This window comes from Mastigoproctus giganteus, chromosome 9 (genome assembly GCF_048544385.1).
Source record: "Mastigoproctus giganteus isolate SK-2022 chromosome 9, ASM4854438v1, whole genome shotgun sequence".
Taxonomy (NCBI): domain Eukaryota; kingdom Metazoa; phylum Arthropoda; class Arachnida; order Uropygi; family Thelyphonidae; genus Mastigoproctus; species Mastigoproctus giganteus.
In genome coordinates, this window is record NC_143583.1 from 182,607,156 (window position 1) to 182,626,519 (window position 19,364).

Genomic DNA, 19,364 nt, shown 5'->3' on the forward strand with positions numbered 1-19,364 from the left:
TATTTGGTGGTGACGGGCTCGAACCCCGGTCTAATCAAGAAGCGTGTGCTACGCACTGCTGCTCCTTCCCACCTGGCTACGGAGGCGCCTTCATTTGGAGAAGCATGAGGGGATCAAATCCCGTAGGAGGCTGGAGGAATTTATAAAGGACTCTTCAATCAGGGCTGTGATTAGCTGATCTACCTAAGGCCTTTTCCTCTGAGGTATTCAGGGATTTTCAGCCTGCACAACAAGCAACACAATCATGCACAGTTACAATATGCACGGATGCAATACAGCTCTAGATGATAATACTATTTTTAAACACACTAATGATTGCCAGAATGGGTGGTAACAAAGTTGAAAATTAAGTCAGAAATTATTATTTTTTTAACTTTTAACAAGCTCTCTTCCTCCTTTGCCCAAGTAACTAAGTAAAGTAATAAGCTGGGAAAATCTTGTAATAACCGATTTCGCATTAAATTAGTTCAGAACTAAACATTTTTTTTTTTAAATTACAGGTAGTTCCTGACTTTACGAGTTAATTCGTTCCTACCATGCACTTGTAAAGCGGGAATTTATTACCCATAGACAATGTTAAAAATGGGTTACATTCTCAACAATGAAATTATTTAGCTAATTAGTTTATCTTTAAACAATGATTTATCCAAAGAAATGAAAATATAGCCTGTAAAATCAAGCAAATTATAATTTAAAGAAATTATTTATGACTTACAAATGTTAAAGAATGTTTATTCTTCATCATCATTGACTAAATGCACTCATTGGTTTGTTGCACAAGGAGTCATCTTATTCAGAAATGCTTCAAGAGGCGTTTGTTTCCAAGATAATCTCTTCTCTTCTCTTTATAAATTTCATGATAGCATGCATATGCATTTTTAGTGGCATGCACAAATGGCAACTAACTAACACGATCTGCATGGAGTAACAAGTTAACAAAGCTAAAAAAAAAAAAAAAAAAAAAAAAAAAAAAAGGAATGAAGAGTGGATTCTGAAAATTTATTTATGATTGAAGATTGCAGTGAAGGGGAAACACATTTCACCATGATGTAAAAACCCACACAATTCCAGCTTTTGGTATTTTTGCAAATGCAATAACATCGAGTTTACTACCTGTTTATAACTGATTGCACTAATAGAAAAGCCCAATAAACCTGAAAGCGTAAATTGTTTTATAGTAGTGACCTTCAGAAATGTGCCTTAGAAAAATATCACAAAGGCATTCAAAATTGATTCTTATATCATTATTATTAGCTATATGGTGCAAGGAAGCCCGAAGCTTATGCACCAGCCAAAAAAAAATTCCCGAGTTACCTTGAGAGAGAGAGAGAGAGAGAGAGAGAGAGAGAGAGAGAGAAGTAGAAGGGAATCACCAAGAAAGAGAAGAACGATGATATCCAGCTCAGTACCCTGGGTGTATCAAGCCCATACTCAACAGAACATATGATAACGATGAAAGTGTAGTGCATTTTAACTGATTTCAATTGCTCACTAATGCAATTTCATTATAAAAATGACCTTTTAGAGAGATAAACAGCTTAGCTATATAGCAAAAATTTCAACTTCCGAGGTCTTGAAACTAATAACTAAAAAACGATGTGTTATTGGGTTCACATTACGATATTTTTGATACGATGGTGTTTCTGGAACAGATTAATATCATAAAGTGGGGTACACTGCATTGTATAGCAATGTACATGGTTTGAAATGTGGGATTTATGAATGTTTAACATTCATTTTTTGCAATTAATGTTCATATCTTTGATTTTGTTGATACTTGAAAAAAAAAAAAAAAAAACCTCATAAACCCAGAAATTTGTAAAGCGGGAACTGCCTGTAATTCCCCATAAGAAAAAGAAATCAAAATGAAAAACAGATTGAAGAACTAAGAACTGATAAAAATTCATTATTGTCTTGGATCACAAATATTTTGTGATCAAGAGTTACAGTATTAATTCCCCAGAATTTTTAACTGCAGTAATGACGCATTAAAAAGTGCTTTTAAAAATAGAGATTTAGATGAATTTGAGTTCACAGTTTTGTAATAGAGACATGACAGTGCGATTAAGCATCCCTTTTCAAATAATTGAATTCTATATTTTCTTCCAAAATTTCTCTTTTATTTTATAATTGACAATGATTGATTAACAGTCGTATATGAAGAATTTTTTCAAGCGGCTAACTAGAGTGATAGTAACACTTTTTGTTTGCATCCTACCCAACTGCTTGTGTCGAAGAGACAACAATGGCTCATTTGACTCTACATAGTCACCAATGAGGCCTCCGTAGCCGAGTGGGCAGGAGCGGGAGTGCAGTAGCACACGCTCTTTGAGTAGACCGGGGTTCAAGCCCCTGACTGCTGAATACGGTCGATCTGCCAACCCGCACTGGACCAGCGTGGCAGATTATGGTCCATTTCTCTCAGCATGAATTGTTGAGAAGGCTTCCATCCTGCAGTGGGTTGATAATGGCTGCACTTTACTTTTTTTTTTTAGTCTCTATAGATGGAGGGGATATGTTTGAAATGCTTCAGTAGGGGAAAACTTGAATTTCAGTTTTGATTTTTAATGGTGCATAGGTAACTTAGCCCAAGATGCACCAAGTAGAGAAATAAATCGCATTAAAAATTGGTAACCTACAAACAGGTTACCAATTTTTTTTTTTAAATTTTTACCATGCAAAAATACATAAAAGTATATGAGATATATACAATTACTAAGAACTAATTTGTACAAGTTTATACATCTTAAAAACTAAAAAAATCCATATGTATTGCCTTTGTCAGATAAAATCTGACTAGGTGTATAAGGCCCAGTCAGATTATTAGAAGTGCTGAAAAATGAATGACATGCAGTGAATTTGGACAGCCAATAAACACATTTAATGGTTAAAATAGTGTCAAAGTGCTCATAGAGAGGAAGGTTATCTGTCCCACAGCAGAAAAAAAATGTGTAACATGACTGTTTCCTATGTGGAGCTGAGCTAGAATGACTTCCTCTTTATAACCCCTGTGCAGACTATACTGTCATTGTTAGAGGCCTAATCTTGGATAATTTGTTTGCATCCTACCCATGCCATGAACATTGCCAATATGATAACAATTTCTTTTGTTTATTTGCAAGTAGTGTGTATACTGCTGAATCCAGCTATACGATTGTAAAGTAGCTGGGGATCCAGCAGAAGCAAATATTACAGTCAGATTTCAAAAGGTAATGTAACTTTCGCTGTACCTGGGACAAGGCTGGATGAGGATTATACCTCACTGTTGTCAAGGCCTGCAATGAACTTAGACTATTTGTGTATATAATATGTTTTTGGTAGTGGCATGTTATGCGATCCAAGGCTAACTCTACAGTATATATGCTGTATTCAGGAGGAATCTGTAGATATTGTAATGCTTGGAAAGACAGTGGTAGATCCCACAACCAGTTCTAACTTCAAGCCACCTGTAAGGTTCAGAACGTTCAAGTTCGTGAGCTGAATAGTGTATCGGGTAGACTGATGAGACTAACTGAGATTTTACTTAATTTCCTCATTTCTTAAAGTGAAAAATCATATGCTGGTATTTCAGAATGCCAGGGTGCAAGGGATGAAACCGTGATGGGGCAGCACATCTACCCCAATATTTAGATCTCTGATTAGTTCTTCTTTGAAAAGAATACTGAATGGACAAATGGCAGTTTGGTGGGTGTTATAAAGATTTCCCCAGCATTGTTCGAAAATGGATGTTAATATGGAATGGTATTGGAGGGATTTCAGTTTAAAGACATACCATACAGACAACTGCTTGTGTTGAAGAGACAACAATGGCTTATTTGACTCTACATAGTCTCTGTAGATGGAGGGGAGATGTTTGAAATGCTTCAGTAGCAGTACAAGACACCTGATGGTGTATAAAAATGGCTCCTTTGACTGTACATAGGCTCTGGACAGGATCCAGCAGAAGCACACCGTTTCTGAATGATGTGCATACTTGGAACCAGAAACCCAGATAAAGGCGCCTCCGTAGCCAGGTGGGAAGGAGCAGCAGTGCGTAGGCACACGCTTCTTGATTAGACTGGGGTTCGAGCCCGTCACCACCAAATACGGAGGATGTGGAAAGGTCAGGGAATGACCACCGCACTGGAGCAATATGGCCTTAGTGGCTAATGCTCCTAAAAACCAAACAACAACAACAACAAACCCAGATAAGATTGAACAAGTGCATAACAGAGGCACAGTAATATGTATTGGTCTGCACCCCAAGAGGTAGAGGAGACAGAACAGAGGATGTTCAAACCTCTTATGCACTTTGTATGTAGTTTATGGATGCATGGAAGAAAAGTAAATTTCTTTTAAAACACGAGCCTCAAAAATCTAGTCCAGGTAATATTGGAATAGCATTCTGTCCAAGTCTCAATTCAGGTTCAGGATGAATATTATGCTTGCAACAAAAATGTATGCTGATGGTCTTTTTCAGTGAGAACCACCTGAAGCCATTTGCCATTACCCAGGAGTTGAGGCAATTAATGATTTGTTACAGTTGTTTTTCATTGACCCTCTTATTACATACTTGGGAAAATATGCTGAAGCTGTGTGCTGAAATTCACTTTGATGGTAAAAAACTAACACTTAAAACTGATTCTTGTAACTTCCTCCTCTTGGCAGAAGGACCGAGGTGGTGAACTTTACAAAAACTTGTAACGACTGATGGGGTAAAAAGTTTTTAATAAAAACAGGGAGGACACTTGTAAAATTGAGGTTAAAAAGATTTTCAACACGCCAAATCTCCAAGTTGACATGTCTTTTTCCATGTCAATAAAGATTGACACCAGGTACTCTCATTTTAGGAAAGCATCTCGGAAGATGTTTCCAATCTGTTCTTTCTTTCAGATGTCACACTGCGCTCTAGAGAGGAGGTCGCTGGCCTCCAAACAACATAGACAGGCATGGACCTTTCTCTCTAGGATTTTGTATACAGAGCTTGTCAGGCTGATTGGACGACAGAACTCTGGGATCTTTCCTGGCACAGGAAAGGCAAGGATGATTGCTTTATGCCAGGAGTCCAGAAACTGCTTTTCAAGAAAGATTCTGTGATCCACAGATTTTGGTGAAAGGTGTGCATAATCAACTCATAATGAATGCCACTGGTCCATTAGTACTTGCTTTAGAGTTAGAGCTATTTTTAACCTTTCTACAGTGAAGGGCCCCATATAAAGATAAAAATGGTTAGAGTTATGCCCCTGCCTGCCTCAGTGCTTGTCACCTGGGGGAACGGAGGTGTAAAGGGGATCCATGAGTTAATTTAGTTCTGGTGACACACACACACACACACACACACACACACACACACACACACACACACACACACACACACAGTGATTTGGCACAGGAACATTTAGAGGCTAAGAGATCCGGTGTACTATGATATCTTCAGAATATCCACCAAGCTTTGTTCTGAGCCTGCATTGCTGCTGTGCATTTTGCCAAGGTTTGGGAAATGGCAGCAAGCAGGAAGATAGATGTTTTTGGAATTGGAACTGCGTGGACAATAATTTCTGTGCCATACATTATCATTGATAGGCACCTGATCGATTTTAGTGATGCTAAACTCTGCCAGTATTTCAGTCAGCCTGATCACTCCTCCACTAGTACAACCTAAAAGGAAGACATGATCTCCCAATAAGTAAGGAGATTATCAGAGGGAAGTGTTCGCTTCCACATGGATTCTCCTCTACCTCCTAAGTAAGTGAAGGAAGTAGCAAATGGGAACAAAAAGAAACACCAATGACAAAAATCACATCACATAGTATGCATTTGGAAGAAAGTGTTAGCTCAACATTTAGAAGGGGGATGTCACTGTCAATGAGCATATTCTCTATGACATACCCCCTTCCATTAATGCCAGCATTGAAGTGAGTCATATTCCCCCAGAATTTTGTTCACAAAGAATTCTGGGGGATATGACTCACTTGCAGATATTTTGGCAAATGTTTCTCTTAGTGCATTTTTTATTGTTCATTACTTGTGTGTGTGTGTGTGTGTGTGTACATGCACACATGCTATGGGAATTGTGCTTGAAAATAATTAGAAAGTGTAACCACTTCATCGTGATCACAGAATTGATGAAATACTCCAATTTCAGTAAACAGAAAAACTCTGTAATGTTTGTCTCACTGCCAATAATATTTCATGTCATTGGTTCTCGAAGATTGTCCTGGTGATAGTAGGGGAGTCAATAAGAATATGTTCAACTGTTTGTTGTTCTGAACAATATGGACACTAAGAGAGGTCATCGTCCTTGAGTAGATGCAGTGACTGAGTATGCCTGGTTGTGACTGTGAAATGACTTCTTGTACTATCTGAACACTGCAGTGTCAAAGTTCTGGGTCCTTTCTAAACTGACACATTTATTGATTTGAGCATGCCATAATTCTTTGCCTTGTGCAAGGCACTTTGTTTGCATGATGCAATTATACTCAGAGGCTGGAATAAAACAGGTTAAAACTAAAGTTGATAGATTTTTTAGATGCTTTATCAGCTTGTTCATTTCCCCATTATCCTGGGATTCAACAGAAGGTGATAGGTGATGGCATTCTTTCTTAAATTTGTGGAAGCGTGCTCCTGATTTGAATTAGGACAGGTTGTACCTTACAGGAAGAATTACACAATACCATGACTGAGCTAAGGAAGTCAGTGTAAACTGTTCTGAAGATGGGAAGGATGCTGAAATTACAGCATAAGGAAATGCTGGAACAGCCAAATGTGATTTGGAGCCATCAATATATACTGCCAAGAAATCAATGCGTTGTGAAAGTGGGTAATGTGAATGAATATTTGAGGGGATGGACAGATAATGCTGGATTATTATTTATTTTTTATTTTATTATTATTTTTGTGACGTGTATAAGCTTGCTTTTTTGCATCACTTGCCACTACTAACATTAATATTCACACATTTCTGAATATGAACTATATGGAGCTGTTTTATGTTAAGTAGGTTCAGGAGCAGATTCTTCTCCCACTGACAAACAGTGTCATGAGTCAGTTGAGGTGGCGGTGGAGGAAGTCAGAGGAAGCAGAGTCTATGGTGGCAAAATGGTGTTACTGGTAGTCTGTTCAGAATAAAAACATCCCAACTTTATGTTAGTTCAACAAGGCAAAGACCTGCTGGTCTTATTTTAGTGGGTTCATTTCTGTAGAGATTTTTTAAAAGTTCAGTTAAAGTGGGTAGGGCAAAATAGGATGCAAACAGTTACTTTGTATTTTGGTTGTCTATTTAGCAACACTTTATCTACAAAGAAACAGTTGGGGCTGATGAGCTTTAATATACATATTTAATTTGGCAAATTCCACATGGGATTTAATCACTGCCCTCTATAAAAGCAGGAGGGAGGTACAGTCTGTCCCCCAAGTCAGGGTGAATAAAATTCTTAGTATGCTCAGCTTTGAGGTATGTAGTACATATAAATTTAATGTGCTCAAAGGAGTTTAGCTTACTGTCAAGGCTTAATCCCAAAAATCTTGTGAAGATGTTGGTGATCAGGATGGCAAGGTTACATATCTGAAGTTCAGCATCTGTATGCAATTTAAGTTGTCTGCAAAAGTGAACTGCAACTGTTTTTTGTTTTGAAAGATGATAACCACTGAGCATGTGCTTACTTCTGTACTTTAATCAGGGATATCTACAGCTAGTATTCAATTGATTACATGATTAGGAAAAAAAAAAAAAAAGACACCAGTGTAAAAGTAAGCCTTAGGAGTATCTGGAAGTTCTGTAATGAAATCTATTCTAAGGTCAAAAAGGATCAGATAAATTTTCTGTTTATACTCTGGATGACTTACAAGTCACGAGACAGAGATTCTACCGTATTTTGTAGTCATGAGGCTCGAACAACTGTCATTTAAAGTGCATGCACCTTTGTACCCATGCACATGACCACTTAATCTAGAAGGCTGTAATAGTATAAGGAATTGCTAAAAGGAACAAGGGCACGAAGGTCACTGAGAATACCACTAGGTAGTATCAAATGCCTTCTCTATATCACAGAAACAATAAACAATAAAGGTGTTTTGATTTTAAAATTTTTAACAAAGGCATTGGGAATGAATACCTTGTTATGGCTCAATGGCACTGTTCTAATGGTATGTACAAGTTCAGGATATTAAAGAGGCTGATTATATGGAAGAAACAGAGAGGTGAACAGTTTCTTTACATTATTTTATTACTTTATTATTATTTTCAAGATAGCTTGAAAATAATAGGCAAGTGAAAAATATTTTAATCCCCCCAGTCAAATTCAACGTATTGCTGACATTTTTTACCAACACAACAATCTGAAAGTTGTTTTTAATTTTCAGTGAATATTTAATGCTTTGTGCACAAAATGTACCACTCCGAAACTAAGCTGTCAGCAGCAAATTAACCATGGTCTTGACAAAGAGCAGCAAATCCAATTGCTTTCTAACAAACTACTTTTGCCATTAATTATGACAAAAATGGCTTTATTTCCAAAACAATTGTATTATGCATTTGTGTGTGTGTGAAATCTCCAGCTCACACATCTAACTGATGCATGTTTAGGTATTGCCAATCTGAGCAAATTAAATATGTTAGTGGGCAGCCTGAAAATGGGATGCCAAATTTGGTAAAGAAAGAAAAAGACAGTTAATTACTAAATGAGAAAAAAAAAAAAACCAAAAAAAAAAAAAAAAAACCCACACATCATCTTCAACAGTGGGAGAGACTTTCAGCAAATATCGAGTGACAGTTAATGATTTAAAAGAATTTACAATAATCCACAGAGTTGGAATAGGATAATACAATTTTCACAAATTACATTATCCTATAATTTAAGAAAAAAAAAAAAAAAAAAGGCAGATTCTCAGATGTAAGCATCTGTTAAATATGTAATTTCTGTAACACATCTTTCATTCAGTTTTTTGTCCCTTACTTTTATTCATCTGGTTTTGGGAAATATTTTTATTTCTAAAGCAATAGAAACCATGATTATGGTTTTACTCTTTCATGGTAAAGTATAAGGTCCTATATATTTTTTTTTTGGAAACCAAATTGAACCAACAAAAAATAATCTGGAGAATAACTAAAAAGAAGCAGAAATATCAAGACATTTTACATTTTAAACATATAAGTAAAAAGAGTTTACTTCTTTTAAGATACACTGGAAAACACTAATTATCTCCTAATTGCATAAGCTTTTTTTTTTTTTTTTTTTTACACCAACTGTGATTGATAATGATATATTAAAAAGATAATTTATAATAAGTTATCTAAGTTTAATGAGGCACTAACCTGATGCACAAATAATGAAAAAGCTTTGGTGCTGTCACGGCCAGCACTTGGTGAATGATAGAGATTTACCCATTCACGCAGAAGAAATTCTGTTTTTTCATGCAGCCCGGGAGGATCGTCTAATTCCCGAGCTTGTGTAATCCCGGAATGCATCATTGACATTGGTCCCACGCCTGGCCCCGGTGCTCTGTCTAAAAAAGCTGGCTCAGTATTTGTCCTTAGCATCTCAAGAAGCTGAGTTAAGCTGTAGAGAAGTAAAATATCAAAATAAGAAATAAAATACCAGAAAGGTATCTTTATTAATGTTATAAATAAAGAATGGCTAATTAGGCAATAAAAGCCACAAAAGAGGGAGAAAAATAGCAAAATTAGAATTAAAAATAAGCTCATTATTAAGACTGAATTAAATATGTCTTTCTCTTATGAATTATAGTTATTATATATATGGTAGGTACTGATGGAAGGAATTTATTTTAAGGGATTCTTTATTTTAAGCCCATCATTAAAATATGAAAATATTTTCATATATACAAAATACAATTTATATATACATATAAATAACAAGGGTTTCCATCAATTTTTCAAAATTGAAGCTTTGCTTCCTAACAGAGAAAATGTTTCATGAGAAAAAAAATGCTCCCCCCATTAAATGAGGTGACTGAAACTTAAAAGAAGCTTCATTTTTGGAATTAAAATCAATTTCAACAATTATCTTCAATAACTTGACAATGCTTCTTTTTTTAGATCTCAGCAGAAATGCTACTATCAATTTTTTCATGTACATCAACAATCCTCTTTGGCTGCAGCACAGCTAATTTCAGTCACAATATTTACTTGCAAGAATTTCACATCTTGTTCCTTTTTTTCCAAAGTGATGTGACTCCACTAGGTTTGGAAAGAGAGTAACAGTTTATGGGAAATCATTGCAGATTGATTTTCATTAGCATCAGTTATTTCATGGTGCTATATTACCAATTTCTGACTTTTGATAAGCTGGATATTGGGTACCTGTAAGCAAGAACATAACTGATTTTTTGAACAAAACAGGCTAAAAATGAGAATGTTTTCACAAAAAATAGTTCTTCCCAAACAACAGGAAAAGCTGGAGGTTTTTTAAAGTCCACAGTGCAATAGAAATTAAATTTCACTAAAGCATACACATTTTATATTAAAATTAAATAAACAATCCTATGGCTGTAATTTAATATAAAATATTATTCATATTAAAATAGAGCCATAGAAATGTTTACAATTAAAGCATGGTGTTGTTGTGGTGTTTTTTGGTGCAAGGGCAACTTAGGCCATATTGCACCTTCCAAATCAATTGAATTTACATATAAGAACTGCTTGTGCAGCAGTTAGAAATGGTCATACATTTGAATTTTTGTTTTAAACAGAAAAAGAATTCAGAGAGATTTGCTTCTTTACCTATGATGCTATTGAGAGACAGAGGTTGTTGTAGACCTGAAATGAAACTAAAAAACCGTTCGTTGGGCACTGTTGAACAAGCTACATTCAAGGAGTATATTTCACTGTAAGTGGTTGCGAGTAGTGCGCACACTGAGGAGGACCATTTCTTGTAAGCAGATATAGATGTGTGAGGTGAGTGTGACCTATTTGGATTCTGGCTAAGATTACTTCTTTTCTATTTTATGAAGGCCAGATGTCCATAATTCTGGTTCAGGTTTTATTGAAATAGCTTGTTATTTGTTTGCATTTTCCACAGAAGTGTCTACTGTTTCATGCATGTTTTCCGTATACTGTGTCTATAATCAGGATATGGGACTAGATCATTTGTTGAGGCTATGCTGGAAGGATGCTTTGCAGCAGCAGCATCTGCACATTCATCTATTGGAATACCACTGTGGCCAGGGATCGAAGAGAAGATAACAGTTGGCTGATGCTCACGAAGTTGTATCAGCTTATGTCTTATGAGTTTTAATAAAGAATTGTTAAGTGAGGAAGTGCCTTTCAAAGCTAAAATAGCACTTTGTGAATCAGTATATATTACGCTTTTATTTATTGACAGGAGTGAGATGTTTTTCAGAGCAAGCTTAATGGTATAGAGCTCGGCGGTATAACTGCTGCATTTGGCTGGAATTAAAAATGAGACAGTTGAATTAGGGAAGACAGCAGTTGCACCCACTTGATTGTCAGACTTTGAACCATCAGTACAGATCTTGGTAAATTGGGGGTACTTTTGTGTATGAGAAAAATGGAGTTGTTGGATGTTAATCTTTGCTATGGAACCTTTACCTCATTGCTCAAAGTATTCATCAGAAGAAAGTGTGAAGGTAGTCCATGGGAGGATCTGGATCTTCTGATTCTCTGAGGATATTATCAAACTGAATGCGTTAGAGCTTTCTGTTAGATTCTGCAGTCTGATACCAGTAGGCCAAATTGTTCTGGGTTTATTTGCATAGTGGGTTTTCCACCGAGGATCATGAAGTAGTGGCCAAACAGAACGAGTAAGCAGGCTTTTAATTTTAGCCGAGTAGTTCATCAGCAACATCTTTCTTCTGATGCTAAGTGGAGGTTCGTGAGCCTCAACATAAAGACTTTGAACTGGTGATGTTCTGCATGCACCTAGGACTATCCTAAGAGAAGAGTGTTGGATGGGCAAAAGATGGGTTAAGGTGCTCTTCCTAGCTGAGTCATAAACAGGTGTTCCATAGTCTAGCAGAGATCTAATTAGGGACTTATATAAGTGGAGCAGGGTATAAAGATCTGCACCCCAAGACGTACTGGAGATGACCCGGAGTATAGTCATTTTCTTTGCGCAAGTGGTTCTTAGATATTTTATGTGCTCCTGGAAGTTTAACTTCTTATCAAAAATTATCTCTAGGAGACAAATACTGTTCACGATTGGTAGATGGTGATTGGCCAAATGCAACTCAGGTTCAGGAAGCATTCTGTGCTTTGTGCAGAAATGTATGGATGTAGATTTGTGGCTTGACAGTCTGTATACATTTTGTGCCATCCATAATTCAATGTTATTTATGGATATTTGTAGATGTCTCTCGACATAGTTCATATTCTGGGAATGGCAGGATATGGTAAGGTCACCCACATAGAGATACGAGTCAATGGTGTTTGGAATGCGGTTTGCAATATTGTTTATTCGTATTGAAAACAGAGTGCACTAAGAACAGAGCCTTGTGGGACTCCTTCTTCTTGTATGTATGTTTGAGATAAAACCTGCCGATACCTAACTTGGAAAGATCTGTGTCGAAGGAAGCTTTGAATAAAATATGGTAAATGCCCTCTCATATGAACAGAATGGAGATCTCTTAGGATGCTGTATCATCATGTGGTATCAGTAGCCTTCTCTATATCAAGGCATATAACAAAGAGATGTTGATTTCTGATGAATGCATTTCTTATGTTTGATTCAGCTTTTGTCATGAGGTCTAGGGAAGATCTATTCTTTCGAAAACCAACCTGATTGTTACTGATTATGTTTCGGGATTCAAGATACCAGGTGAGTTGATGGTGGACCACTTTTTCCAAAGTCTTACTCAAGCAGCTGGTTCGAGAAATTGGTCTATAATTGTGAGGAATCAAATAATCTTTTCAGGTTTCAGTATAGCTATTATAAGAATGTTGCCAGGAAGTGGAGACTATATATTCTGAGAATATCGATTGTTTTTTTTTTTTTTTTTTTTTTTTGGTAGTTGTTGGCGCATCGGCTTCTGTGGCCATATTGCACCTCCCAAGGTTTTTGCAGTACTTTGATCCAAGCCCGAGGCGGGAATCGAACCCGCGACGTTTGGGTTGCCGGGCAGGTACTTTACTCACTCGGCTAGCCCGGTCGGCTATACCGATTGTAAAATTTTAGTTATGACGATAGTGATTTCTGATTGAGATGTTGAAGCATTATATAGCAAATTCCGTCAGGGCCAGGAGCACTGTTTCTTGAGATATATATAGAATCTTTCAGTTCAGATATTGTGACCTGACCGTTGCCTTACACAAGGGGATAATCGCCTCTTTATCCCTACTTGCAAAATTCCTATTCTGGCAGCCTGTCTGCACTGCTCAGAAAACTTCATATATGACTGCACAATTACCCCAAGGTCTCTTTCATTCTCCACTATCCTGAGTGTAACACCACGTAGTTGGTACATTTCTCTGGGGTTACTACTACCCATATGCAGTACTTCAACATTTTCTCCTCCACTTTGCTGCTCTCAGTTATCACAAAATCATTTAACTCCCTGTTTGATAAATATCTGGCCCTCTCCTCCTTGAATAATTCCTCATCCACTGTAGATGAGGAATTATTCAAGGAGGAGAGGGCCAGAACAATGTGAATGTAGATGCAAAATACTCATTTAGTTCAACAGCTATCTGAGAATGATCATCTGCAGTCAAACCATTGATATCAAGCAGACCAATCTGATTCACCTCCTTCCTTTTAGTGTTTATATAAGTAAAGTCTTTGCTGTTTTTCTTTGAATCCTTTGCTTTTGCTTGCCTAACCTCGTTTGTGATTGATTACAGACTAGCTTGTATCTACCAAAGGTTCTGTGTTTCCTGACAATTTATGTGCATCCCATGCATTTTTCTTCTCTGCCACAAGCTTCATTTCTTAGTTGGAACAAAAAGCCTAGTAGCTTCCAAGATTACTTCCTTGAATGCTTCCCATTTAGAATTTGCTGTTGGTAACATCATCAGTTGGTCCCACTGTATAGAACCTAAAAAATCTTGGAGATCACTGTAGTCGCCTTTACGAAAGCAAAAACTCTTCCCTTTACCCCTGATGGTAGTTACGTCTTTAAGTAAATCCCACATCAGTACACTGTGATCACTGCTACCTAGTGGTTCTTTTGTCTGTAAATTCTTAATGCATGAATAATTAGCGTTGATAATCAGGAGGCAGCAAAGGAAGTAAGCAAACCCTTAGCCATAATTATGAGAGCATCCTTGGATTCAGGGGGAAGTACCCATGGATTGGAAAAGGTGCAAATGTGACACCAATTCACAAAGGAGAATCAAGGGGTGACAAGTAATTACATACCTGTTAGTTTTAACTTCTGTTCTGATGAAATTAATGGAGGCTCTGGTTAAAGAAGTACTGCAGGATCTTCTAGACAAAACTTCAGTTATAGTTCAGCCACAGCATGGGTTTGTTAAGGTGAAATCTTGTCTGACCAACTTGATTGGATACTATGATGTGATCAAAAAGGAACTGGATTCCAAAAAAAAAATTTTGATATCATATACTTAATATCATAATCTTAGGAAGGCTTCTGATACTGTTGCACATGGAAGGCTACTGTACAAATTGGAGCAGTGTGGTATTAAGGGAAAGTTGCTGCTATGGATAAAGGGATGGTTGAGCAGGAGAAGACAGAGTGGTAATCAATGGACACTGCTCTTCATGGACTAATGTTATCAGTGGAGTTCCCCCGGGTTCAGCGTTGGGGCCACTGTTGATTTCTGTATTTATTAATGATATTGATGAAGGTATATCAGACTTAATGTCTAGGTTTGCAGATGATACAAAGATTGGCAGGGTTGTTAATAACACTAATGATAGTACGCTACTGCAAGAGAATCTAGAACCGTTCAGAAGATGGGCTGAAAGGTGGCAACTGAAGTTTAAAATTGACAAATGTAAAGTACTGCATATGGGTAGTAGTAACCCTAGAGAAATGTACCAACTATGTGGTGGTACATTCAGGGTAGTGGAGAATGAAAGAGACCTTGGGGTAACTGTACAGTCAGATATGAAGTTTTCTAAGCAATGCAGACAGGCTGCCAGAGTAGGAATTTTGCAAGCAGGGATAAAGATGTGATTATCCCCTTGCACAAGGCAATGGTCAGGCCACACATTGAGTGCTGTATACAGGTCCAGAGGCCTCATTTTAGGTAGGATGTAGAGCTGCTGGAACGAGTACAGAGAAGGGCAACAAGATTAGTGAATGGAACAAAGGGTTACTCTTAAAAAGTAAGGATTAAGATTTGCAAAGTACAGTGTCTGGAGACTAGGCACCCGTGAGGTGATCTGATTGAGATGTACAAGGCATTGAATGGTTTGAGTAAGAACAATGCTGTTGGGATTCTTGCTCTTGCCCAGATTATTTGCCTGAGAGGACATAAATTCAAATTGAAGAAAGACAGTTGTAGAACTGATGCGCATAAATATGTCTTTAGCCAGTGGGCGGGTGACTGCTGGAACAAACTTCCATCTGTTGTTGTAGAAGTTGACAGCTTAAATAAATTCAAGGCAAAGGAACTAGACAAACATTTGGAGCGAATGGATGAGTGAAATGGGAAGGTTTTTTTTTTTTTTTTTTGGCTGATGCTGTATAAGCTTGCTTTCTTGCATCATGTCTCTGCTAATGATAATGTCTTAGCTGATTCAATTTTTGAGGAAGAGGTTGATTATCTAGCTAAACAACGTGAAAATGTGACTTCAAATGCAGCAGTGGCTGGCTCCAAAGATTAAAGGAGAGGAACAACTTAAGTTTCCTGAAATGTTTGCGAGTGTGGATCAGCTGACAAAGCAAAGGCCACAGACTATTCATATTTATGCTCTGTAGTCCATTCTTGAAAATTAAGAGCTAAAGGATATTTTGTGGTTTTTAAATACCAAGCTAAGATGTTATTATCTAACCAACTTCCATGTGATTATGAGGCCAATCAAAGTGCTTGGTTTATGGTCAACAATTTTCAGCTTTGGTTACTGAGATTGGAGGGAAGAATGGCTTCATTAAAAAGGAAAATTTCAATGATTCTAGATTGTTGCATATCACATTCTGTTAAGACACGTAATCTACAGCAGCAATGACAGGGTTATTTAAGTTGATAAATATATAGCTGTTGTTTTTACCTCCCAATACCACCAGTTTTATGCAGCCACTGGATCAAGGCATTATTTATAACTTCAAAAGAGCACACAGAGTCCTCCTGATAAGGTAAAAAATCAGTTTATGATAGCTACAACATAACTCTGAAAAACATTAAAGTGCATTTGCCAATAGGGCAAATAATGTAATAGGGTTAATGTTACTTGATCTGCAACATTAACCCTATTACATTATCTATGTAGTTTAAATATAGGTGGCTGGAAAAGCAGATTAAAGGAAAAGATAGTCTTGTAAGATAAAAACCTTATAAATAAAGAAATGTTATTTATTTATTTATTTTTTTTTTTGCCTGGAGTTTTTAAAACAAATGGACAATTAACCTTCTAATTGTTGTTGTGAAAAGTGCTGGATGGGCTTAATATTTTTGGATTATAAAATATTAATTTTACAATCTGATTTCCATAACAATAAGAAATAACCACAAGTGAATTTCAGAAAACAATATCTTACCCTTCAGGAGGTTGCCTTGGATGAGAGACCAACCGGGCTAATGTTTCCACGGTATTGAAGAGATCTGACTATAAAAAAAACCAAAAAAAAACACCAGATTATCCCCCCAGTGAGAAATCTCTATAAGCTGTAGTTAATAACACAACAGGAAAAGAATTTGAACAAATAAAGACTTCTCAAACTTGATTTTCAAAGTCTTCTTAATACATAATATACAAGAGACAGTCAAATAAGTCTTATGTATATACAAAGTATGGCAAAGTTTCTGGACTGGTGCAGTTGTGGTCATTTTCGATGAGTTTGAAAATAAATGGAGCAGCATATTGCAGTTGAAAGTTCCTACAACAGTTAGTGGTACAGAGATTATCCAGCAGGGTGACAGTTTGCAACCAAAACCAGTTTTGTTAGTAGTGTTAACATTACGTATCATGATTTTGCAATGGAGCGACAAACAGATATTTAATTTTGGTTTAAACTGGGAAAATCTGCAAAAGAAACATACAAAATGTTAAAAACTGTTTATGATAATGAAATGCTAAGTCATACCAGTGTGCCTGAATAGTACAAGTAGCTCAAAGATGGATGTGACAATGTTTGCAATGACTCAAGAAGTGGGTGTCCATTAACCTCTCAAAATGAGAACAGTTGCAAAAGTTCAGAAAACTGTCAGAGTCAATGCTACATTCTATGTATAGATGCTACAGACTATTGAAGTGCATTTCCTGGATGTGGCTGCAATTTTGAGAGAAAGGCAGCTTGTTCTTGGTACATAATGCCCTGCCCACGCCACACTTTTTGTGAAGACATTTCTGATGAAACACGGCACTGTACAGATCAACCATCTACCCTACTCTCCTGATCTGGTACCAGTGGATTCCTTCCTTTTTTCAAGGTGAAAACTACCTTCAAATGAAAGATTTCAGGATGTTGGGGATGTAAGGAAAAATTGAACATCTCTTTAGAAGCCTTCGCCAACTGTTTTCAGGAACTTTTAGAAAGATGTAACAAGTGCATTCAATCAGGTGGTGACAACTTTGGAAAAAAAAAAAAAGCTTAAATTTGTATTCTTTTTTTTATTGCACCAGTCTGAGAACTTTATTACCACACCTCATATATGCTACTAACCATGTAAATATATACTTAGCAGACATATGCTCTCGTCTAAAGGTCTGGAATCATAGCATATGACAATGTAAGATTTAATATATATAAATATATACAGAGTCCAGTCACAATATTATGACCATCCCCCCAATGCAGACATCATATACTCCACTGGTGGGGGCGGTGTTACGGTCTGGGGAATGTTTACATGGCTTGTGTCTGCTGATACCTCTGGAGGGCATCCTGAATCATAAAGTACACTTTTTCCCCCCTTTTTTTTTTTTTTTTTTTGTTAGTTATTGGCGCATCGGCTTCTGTGGCCATATTGCACCTCCCAAGGTTTTTGCATTTTCTACTCTGATCCAAGCCCAAGCCCAAGGCGGGATTCGAACTCGCGACCTCTGGGGTGCCTGCCTGGCTACAGTGCACGTATCAAGTTCACACACCGCAAGCATATAAGGCTTGATGTTCAGCATCCGTGAACACAGTAACGGCCTCTGTCATGGGCAAAGCATGTGACCTATCAGACCTGGAAAGAAGCATGATCATTGGGTATCGGGCCAGGGGACTGAAAACAGCAGACTTTGTGAAATGCTCACGTGCTGCATGGTGAAAGTGTATCAAGACTAGACGAATGGGACAGTTTTGATGACCCAATGTGCCAATTGTGGAGCCCTGCGCGCCACTTATCCCAGAGGTGAACGTTGGCTGAAACGGTTGGTCAGGACCGATCGCCGCACTGTTGTTCAACTGGCTGTCCAAATGAACTATGGGGCTACCAGAAAGGTCCCCAACATGACAGTGCAGCAAACCCTGTTGCACATTAGGCACTGGAGCAGACTCTTGGTGACAGCATCTATGCCGACGGCCATTCATCGCAAACAATGGCATCAGTTTGCATAGCAAACCGACAGTGGATCCTGGCCGAGTGGCCTCCTCCGATGAGTCATGGTTTCTGCTACACTGAGTGGGTGGTTGGTGATGTATTAGGCATGAAACCCTCCAAGAACAGATACACAGACATGACTGCTGGCAGAAGGCAGGCTGGTGGGGGCGGTGTTATGGTCTGGGGAATGTTTTCATGGCTTGTGTCTGCTGATACCTCTGGAGGGCATCCTGAATGCAAATGGTTACCTATCAATTATCGCCGATCAGGTACACCCGTACATGTTGACCGTGTTCCCTGGGGGTGATGGTATCTATCAGCAAGACAATGTGCCATGTCATGTTGCCAGAATTGTCCGTGAGTGGTTTGAGGAGCATGACGAAGACTTCAAGCTTGGCCACCAAAAATCCTCGGATCTTAACCCAATTGAAAATCTATGGACCACCTCAATTGACACATCAGATGGATGGATCCTCCACCAAGGAACCTACAGGAACTCAGGGTTGCACTGCAGTCTGCATGGTCACAGATACCCGTGGCAACCTTCTGCAGACTTATTGAGTCCCTCCCATGATGGTTGGCTGCGATGCATGCTGCGAAAGGTGCATATTCTGGATACTAGGTAGGTGGTCATAATAATGTGACTGGACCCTGTATATATATATAAAAATAAAAACACATTACAAAGTATTTTAAGATTTTTTTTATTAAAATTCCTCCTTCAATTCTGACAATGTCATCCACTCCAGAAAAAACA

At 37.7% G+C, this 19,364-nt stretch overlaps 1 protein-coding gene across 6 annotated transcripts in view; it reads right to left on the reverse strand.

Annotated features, from left to right (window-relative positions):
- The window catches only part of Not1 (CCR4-NOT transcription complex subunit 1), a 710,948-nt gene that overhangs the window by 142,634 nt on the left and 548,950 nt on the right, over positions 1-19,364 (reverse strand). For all 6 annotated transcript variants that reach the window (XM_090381951.1, XM_090381950.1, XM_090381952.1 and 3 more), the window contains 2 exons: positions 16,618-16,685; positions 9,293-9,536 (listed from right to left, as the gene is read on the reverse strand). In XM_090381951.1, coding sequence (XP_090238077.1) covers positions 9,293-9,536; positions 16,618-16,685 — 312 coding nt within the window. The remainder of the gene's footprint in view (positions 1-9,292; positions 9,537-16,617; positions 16,686-19,364) is intronic.